Source organism: Aulonocara sp. 'chitande type north' Nkhata Bay, linkage group LG15, assembly GCF_057382095.1.
Source record: "Aulonocara sp. 'chitande type north' Nkhata Bay isolate Kocher_YH1m ecotype deep benthic linkage group LG15, A_spYH_male_GT1.1, whole genome shotgun sequence".
Classification (NCBI taxonomy): domain Eukaryota; kingdom Metazoa; phylum Chordata; class Actinopteri; order Cichliformes; family Cichlidae; genus Aulonocara; species Aulonocara sp. 'chitande type north' Nkhata Bay.
Genome location: NC_141358.1, coordinates 39,458,493 through 39,467,266, shown reverse-complemented (window position 1 = coordinate 39,467,266; position 8,774 = coordinate 39,458,493). Strand labels below are relative to the sequence as shown.

The 8,774-nt window shown below is 41.5% G+C and overlaps 1 protein-coding gene across 1 annotated transcript; it reads right to left on the bottom strand.

The window, feature by feature from the left end:
- Positions 1-271: 271 nt before the first annotated feature.
- Positions 272-1,204, bottom strand: LOC147313660 (uncharacterized). The gene has a single exon (XM_086262957.1). The coding sequence runs from the start codon at positions 1,202-1,204 to the stop codon at positions 272-274; it is 933 nt and encodes a 310-aa protein (XP_086119083.1).
- Positions 1,205-8,774: the final 7,570 nt, after the last annotated feature.

Below are 8,774 nucleotides of genomic sequence, written 5' to 3'. Positions count from 1 at the left end.
CCTCTGGGGAGGCCCTGGAGTGTGTCTCAGTCTCAGAACTGGCCAGCTCTTGAGGAATGTTTCCATTGTTATTGGGTTTGTCTCTCTGCTTAGAGTAAGAAGTTGTTGAACTGTCCATTATGGGTTGGCTTGCATGTACAGGAGGAGTAGGTGAAGGTGATGGCTGAACAGGTGGTGGAGCTAATAGCTGACCTGCAACCTGAGCTGGTAACTGAGCTAAGGGCAAGTGAGCAGCTGATGCTGGAGACTGAGCTAACGGCTGTGCTAACAGCTAGAAAGGCGACTGCTCCTGAACGACCTGCCCTGGCTCCTTAACCTCCAGGGGTCCAGAATCAGCTGAGGAAGGTGGCTCAGCTTCTGGGGAGGCCCCGGAGGGGGTCGCAGTCCCTTGAAAAACAGGGCTAGCTTCTCCAATCCTGGAGTCAGTATTAACCATACCCTTTAAAGCATCCTTGGATTCAGAGGGTGCATGAAGAGAGCCCCTTAAATCCCTGGGACTGGAAAAAATGGTCTCCGAAACCACAGTCTTTAATTTTGCCGCTTCAGCATTAACTGAGACAGTGATATCTGATCCTGAGCCCATAGAAACTTTGGATTCAGTCTCTGGGGTAACACTTTGCAGTTCGGAGAAAGCAGAAAGACAGTCTTTACCACTCACCACAGCTGGCTGTGTCATAATCTCAGAGTCCAGCTGAGGAGAGGAGCGCTGGCGGCGCATACGCCGTTTCTTGCGGGAGGAGGAGGCGGAGAAGACGACAGAGGAGGCTAGTGGTGATGGGGAAAAGGAAGCTGGCTCCTCATCGTCTGACCACATAGCCGCGAGGAAAGAGGCAGGTGTGTAGTGATCAGAGCGGGACGCGGAGGCTGAAGAATTCCTTGGCACCGGCACGGAAACAGCTCTCCGCGGTAAAGTCTGCTGCTGCGTTGCAGAGATCTCCATCGGCTGCGACTGCAGCGAGGCCTTCCGGGAATCGACGCGCTCTGACCGCTCCCGAGCCCGCCACGCCTCCTGGCCTCGGCTTAATTCTCCCATGAAATCTCCATAGCAGGAAAGCTCACGAAGGAAAGGATTTCCTTCGACGATCGCCTTAATAGCGTTTAGTCCAACAGAAATTGTCCGTGGGTCTGTGGCGCGGGTTATTCGGCTCATCAGACACTGTACGCGGAGAATATCTTCCTCACGGGCGGAGCCTGCGGGGTCCATAGTATGGTCGGATCGTGCTGTCACGGCTGCCGGCGTGAGCCGTGTGGTGTAGGAGGAAAAGGACCCAAAATGCAGGCAGTTGACTGGTGATGAGAATGAAGTTTTATTTACAGAAGTGAGAACAGGTAGTGAGACAAGACGAATGACTGAAAAAACCTAGACTGGGAAAACTAAATAACAAACCTAAGCATGAAACGGGGAGCGGAGAATGCAGAGAGACGTAGTTACACCGAGAAACACAGACAATCCGACGATGAACAGAAGCCAACACACACTATAAATACACACTAGGTAATGAGGAGATGACATGCAGGGGTGGACACAGCTGACACTAATGGACATGATGAGAGGCAGACCTACAAAGTAAAACCGGAAACACCCAGACTGTTTTGCAACAAAAACACAGGGACCTGAACGGAGCACAGAGGGGAGACACAGGTAGGGATAATAAACACGACAACCAACCCAAAGAATTAATACAGAATCAGAATAAACACCAAACACAAGATGAACCCAAAAAGAAACACAAAACGCTGGGTCAACGACCCAGGATCATGACAAGAATGGTACTATTTAACTTCCAGTAAGAGGTTTTAGTGATTAGGGAGGATGACAACGGGATCGATAAGCTAACCATTTTGTGGTCTGAGAGTGGTGTAGGATAAATATCCGTTTTAACTTTTTCTAAATCTTTTGAGATAAGCCAAAAATCGATACGTGAGTGTCTGGTTTGAGTCTTATTACACCATGTATAAGCTATCTGAGACGAATGAGAATCCCTCCAAGAATCGACTAAGTTGAATCTTTGTGCAAACAGTCTTATGAATGAGTTAGAGTCTAAACTTCTAGAAGGCCATCTGTCCAAATAGCTGTTAAACACTGTATTAAAGTCTCCACCAAAAATAATAAAAGAATTGGGATATTTCGATAACCAGCGCAGTAGGCGCTCCTCCAACCTATCAAAATATAGCTTATTCTCCCTCTGACAGTTAAAACCATACACACTGACTAAAATATAGATAGAGTGTGCAGCCTCAACTATTAGAAAAATGTAATGACCATCTTTATCTATGTCAGAATTCAAGATTTGACCATTAAATCTTCCTTTAAGTATGCAGACACCAGCAGCATGCTCTGTACCATGGGACATCCACAGATCATCTCCCCATTGCGATCTCCAAAATGTTTTTTCTTGTTCTGTTGAGTGAGACTCTTGTATAAAACAGAAATCTGAATTGAACTGCTTGCAAAACAAAAAAATAGCCTTACGTTTAACATTGTTTCTTAAACCTCTTGCATTTAAAGAAATAACAGACAGAGACATAATGATAGTAACAAAAATTAAAAGTGACAAATAAGAAAAAGCTTAAACCAAGTAAATGAAGAACAGTTGAACCTGGTCACTTAAGAGAGTCCTATATAAGATGAGAACTGCAACCCCTGAGTTATGGAACGCCAGGACTGCCATAATGAATTAATTAAATACACCATTAAATAATTAATTAAATGTGGCAATAATTAATTAAAATTGGAATTAATTAATTAAATAAATAGTTATGACACATGTAATTAATTAATTATTGACACATTTAATTAATTATTTATGTATTTCACATTTTAATTAATTATTGACATATTTAATTAATTATTTATGTATTTCACATTTTAATTAATTATTGCCACATTTAATTAATTAATTATTGCCACATTTAATTAATTATTTAATGGTGTATTTAATTAATTCATTATGGCAGTGCTGGCGTTCCATACTGAGTAAGGAAATTGTGAACTTGAATAATACTCGGCAGCTCGTGTGCTGACGAAGACCAGAGGGCGGGCTCACATTACACCGGTTTTAGAATCGCTGCACTGGCTCCCCGTGTGTTTCAGGATCGATTTTAAAGTTCTTTTATTGGTTTTTAAATGTCTTAATGGTCTTGGGCCTTCTTATCTCTCAGATCTGCTTTTACCATACGAACCCTCGCGGACCCTGAGGTCCTCTGGCACTGGCCTTTTGATTGTCCCTAAAGTCAGGACACATACTCACGGAGAGGCAGCTTTTCAGTGGTATGGTCCTCGTCTGTGGAACAGCCTGCCGGAGGAGCTCAGGGCCGCAGAGAACGTACATGTTTTTAAGAACAGGCTCAAGACCCACCTTTTTAATTTAGCTTTCACCTAACGTTTATTTATTTTATGCTTATTTATTCTATCCTGTTATTTTATTATTAATTCAGGTTTTACCTAATATTTATTGATTTTATTCTTATCCATTTTTTAATCTTCTTACTCTATTTATATTTATATTGTAACCCGTTCTTATTTATTTTATCATTTTACCCTGTATATAGCCTATTGTGGCATATCTCCAGTGTTTCCTCGGAGGGGGCTCTCTGCACCGGGGCTGTTATTGACCGTGACTGCTGGGTCTCTGGGGTCCTCTCAGCCTGGTTGGGGGGCTCCTTTGCCTCCCTCCGGCTGTGTGCCCAGCCCGGAGGCTGCGGTCTGTGACCGGCTCCCGGTGCAGACGGCTCTCTGTTATAATGTTTCCTCACTTGGCTCATGCGAGCCCAGCCCAATTTTTACTCTTTAAGTGTGCGCGTGTGTGTATGTGTATGTGGGTGGGGGTGGGGGGATATATGTGTATTGAGAGTGTGGGGAGTGAGTTGGAGGGTGGGGTGGGCTGCTTTTAACTATGTAAAGCACTTTGTGCTACATTTTTTCTGTATGAAAAGTGCTTTATAAATAAAGATTGATTGATTGAATAATAGGAATACAATAGCCTAAAACAATAAAACCAATGTGGTAAAAATAAATAAATAAAATAAATAAACGCTTCACATATGAGCATTGAAAGGGAGCTTAATAGAAATTTTCTTGCTCCATTTAAATAACTAATTATTCAAAAAAGAATAAAAGTAAAAAATAAAAAGAAGCTTATCCAGCTTGCTCATAACATTTTCAGTAAAAAATATTGCAGCCAAACTGAAGACCAATAAACTTATAACAAATAAACTGCATCAGTTTAACTCTGATCGTTTTATGAGTCCAACAACAAAAACAAACAAACAAAAAAAGAACGGCAGTGAAACCAAGTTAATCTTAAGATACTTCAGTTTTCACCTCAAAATACCTTGGATCAAATTATAGGGCTGGAAAAATCTCTTTTCCCTCCACGAACGCACGACCTCCTACGAAGAACGCCAGCTTGTTTTCGTTGCGCGCAGCTTCCACAGACGGCCAGAGTCTGTTTCTTCGGGCGCGGTCGTCAGGGGACAGATCCTCAGCCAGCTTTAGGTTGTTACCTTTCAGTAGGGTTGCCAACTCCCTGAAAAAAAAATAAGGGACACCTAGTGGCCAGGGCCGGGCGACCCAATTGTCTTCACCCTTCCCTGTGTGGTGAATTTTTTTAGCTCTTTTTTTTTGAGTGTGAATTTTTTTTTTTTTAACCATTTGACTTGAAGTTGATTTAAGTAGATGCATATTCTTTGTGATATGAACACATGGGAAACAAATGATCATTTATCCATTTATTTTTAACGCAAAATGACAACATTAACACAATAAAATAGGTCTCTTTCCTAAACGAAAGACTGGTACGCTTCACTTTTTGTGCAAAATGACAAAATTAACACAAGGAACTCTGTCCTGCTTAACCTAAAATTATATAAATTAATAGAAAACAATAGAAAGAAAAACATTCTTGTAACAGTGCACATTTAGTGCAATTAGAAAAGTGCAAAAAAAGTCTGTGGAACACCTGTAAACACAACATTTCTGCCTCAAAGGTATGGAACGCCAGGACTGCCATAATGAATTAATTAAATACACCATTAAATAATTAATTAAATGAGGCAATAATTAATTAAAATTGGAATTAATTAATTAAATAAATAGTTATGACACATGTAATTAATTAATTATTGACACATTTAATTAATTATTTATGTATTTCACATTTTAATTAATTATTGACACATTTAATTAATTAATTATTGACACATTTAATTAATTATTTATGTATTTCACATTTTAATTAATTATTGACACATTTAATTAATTATTGACACATTTAATTAATTATTGACACATTTAATTAATTATTTAATGATATATTTATTTATTTAATTTTGGCAGTCCTGACGCCTGGCTCTCATCATGAAATAATTTTATCTGTCAGCCTCACCCATCAAACTCAGGGGGCGGGGTTAACGCTGATCGAGTCAAAACCATTGCTTTGGCCTGGTGGCCATTGTTTCTAGCACACAACAACCTGCATGTGGAAGCTAACAGAACTGAACTTTGAAAAACCCTGTTTGTGTGTCACCAAATACCGTTTTAATATTTTTTTAGCCGAGAATGTAGTGGTTTAATCTTCATGTGTCTGGTCGGTTTGTCAAGATACAGCCTCTTTGCAAAAGTGCTTCGATGATTTCGGAGATGTCTGCCCAGCCCAGTCTCACGGCAAAGCGTGGGATAGACCCGCTCGCCTCGCAAGCAATCCCACCGACAAAGCGCAGGCCCCGGTACACAGCTGTAGTAACCCCCGCTGACTTCTTTCACTGAGGTTATATTTATCGGTGTTTTATTTCCTGATGTTCTTATGTGTCCTACGTGTTTCAGTCGCCAATTCTGAATTATAACTAACATTAAAAACATGTTTAAGGAGGCGAGAGAGCAAATCTGATCTGATCTGATCATCTGATCTTTGGGTTTTTGTTCAGTAATCAGCGTGACCTGTGTATAAACGCATAAAAGAGATAACGTTGCTGTTTCCGTCATGTAGTAACTGCTGGCTTTAACTGTACAAAGGTTGTTCGACACTATGAAACACATACAGACTTCATGATGTTCGGCTAATATTTTTATTGTGAATATTAATCATGCTGACCTCGCTCTGTACACCACGCAGCGAGGTCAGCATATCCACGATATCCTCAGCTCCATGAGTTAACACAAAGTTTCCCAGCTGACTATCTAACTTCCAACTATTCCAGAGACGTGAAAATATACAGCATAAAGAAAAGTGTAAGAGACTCAGCAGCAGATTAGAATAACAGTTATACATTTAATAAATCACCAAATGAATCCAAGAAACGAGCAAACCTGTTCCGACAATTTGAGTTTGTATTCCCTCAGCTGCAGACTCGCTGCTGTTTAAATGTTTGAAAAGGAAGATTAGATATAAAAAACGTCAAAATTAGACTCAGTCTGCCTTCACATTTGATATGAGGCCAGCACGTATAGTGGCTGTGTCCTGTTTTAAGATCATACATGTAAAATTGTTGTCTGACCTCCGTCGATCCAGCCGCTCAGAGTCCGTGGTTACCATGGTTACTGCATAAGCAGCTATAATGTAAACAGCTGGCACTGAGGAAACCTCCCGGCAGCATATGGGTGTTTATGTTTTTCACTGCAAAAGAACTGTCTGAATGGTTAACTGAAGTTAACTTGGATAAATTATAGTTAAGGAGTATCACAGATAACGCCTACGTGAGCTGTGCGACTGTTCACCACTACACTGAAATCAGCAGGCTATTACTGAAATACACGTGCTATATCATAAGCTATGATATAAATAGGGAGGTCCTATTAACATGTTTAGTTTTAAAGGACACCTTCCTGCCTTTAGTCTCATTCATGAGCAGTATTAGTTTTCTTCTAACATCCAGAAGTCTGCACCATGTGTTTCATGTTGTTTCATGTGTTTGTAACAAGCCTTTGATAGGTAAACATAACATGACCGAAAAAGCAAAAAAAAAAAAAAAAAAAGAAAGAAAGAAAAAAAGAGAGAGAGAGAGTGTTGACATAATGTTACGGCTGTGGCCATGAGGACCCTGTGTGGGCTGTTTTCTTTCTGTGTTTCTGTACTGTGCTTAAGACTCTTTCCAGGTCCCTCCCCTAATGAAGAGTAGTGAGCGGCTGATTGGACCATGGAGCGGGTGACTACCTTCAAAAAGCCGCTCTGACAGATCTACAGGGAGAGGGAGAGAGAGTGGAGCGAGCGAGCGAGTAGCTTGACAGCCGACGCGGCCCTGACCCTGACTTTCCCAGCCTGTATTTTTATTGTGTATTTGTGTGAGCGTGAATTGTGAAAGCTGCTCCTAGTGCATTAGCTGAGAGCGTAGGCACTCTTGGGCTGAAGCGGAAGGGGTGAGCCGCCTTTTCTTTTGGAACCGTTTTCTCCTGTTTTCCGGGTAGGGAGCGAGGGATAGCTCTGTCATTTGTTTGTTCTGTTTCTTTCCTAGGGTTTAGTTAGTTTTTCTCTGGTGGGACTTAGTTGGTTTTGTTTATTATTTTGGCCTGGGCTCACCCTGGAGCTATGCTTCTTTTCCTTAAATAAAATCACCTTTTTACTCACAACTGGTTTGGATGTTTGGCTTGGGAACCAGGGCGGGGATTTGTCTCTCTCTCTCCTCCAACCTTATGTGCGTCCCTACACGCCTAGACTAGGGGGCGTAACAATAAGAAGAGAAAATACTCTCAATTATGGAGACAGGCAAATGGTTCATTTATGTTTGATGTGTGTTTATTCCTCCCTAAATATCGTCGGTGAAGTTCGCCATGCACGTCAGATTTTTCTGCGCATTTTTATACCTCTGCCAACAGAGAGAGAAAAAAAATCACATTCTAACAGACAGCTGGTGCTTAGAATACAGTTGAATAACTATTAAAAAACAGATGATATTTAGATGATAGTTCAGTCTAACACATGTGCCAGTGAACCATTAAACGTCTGTGAAACTATGCAGTTATGAAACGTAACTTTAACCTCAGCCAAACCGATTTGCTCAGTTGTAAATAAAACAGCGAAGTAAACGTGACCCGACAGACAGAACCTGAGTGAATGAAGTCCAGGTTTTAACCACTGAGAGTTAAAACTCAGCTGAGGTTTCAAAGCTGTGTGCCGGTGATTGGACATCAGCCGCTGATGAAGCTGTTCGCCTAGAAAGTGCTCTGTAAGGAAACAAGCTCCAGCAGCTCTGCGCTCGGGGAAAACACTATATTTACTTATCTTGTGCAGAAAAATGCGCTGACATTGCGTTATATCGAGCACCGGCTGCCCAGTTAAACTGTGACTATCACCAGGTAACGTAGGCGTGTTTCTTGAATTAGCAGCAGGTGTTAAACAGCTGACAGATGAGGAGGAGGATGCATGCAGGTAAACTGAGGGTCTGTTGAGCTGATCGCTGGTTTCGTGAGAAAAATGTCAGCTCGTTCTTTATGTTACAGAAGCACAGAGACACAAGACCAGGCGGAAAGAGACGATCGTTCGGTGAAAATGAGAATCTGCGAATGCAACATGTGGAACACGGAGAGTGGAATATGTAAACAAACCGGTTAACGTAACCCCCTCGGTGCACTCTGCATGCTAACTGTTAGCAGAGCTAGTGAAATCTCTGAAAACATCTGAGCACTTTTGCAAACATGTTCTATGTTGACAACCTGACCAGACATACGTCGCGACATTCGCGGCTAAAACACTGTTAAAAGTGTAGCTGGTGACAGAAAAACTACACCACCACCATTGCTGCCTGTGATTTGATCTGCATTCTGGGATACCTGGCTGCCC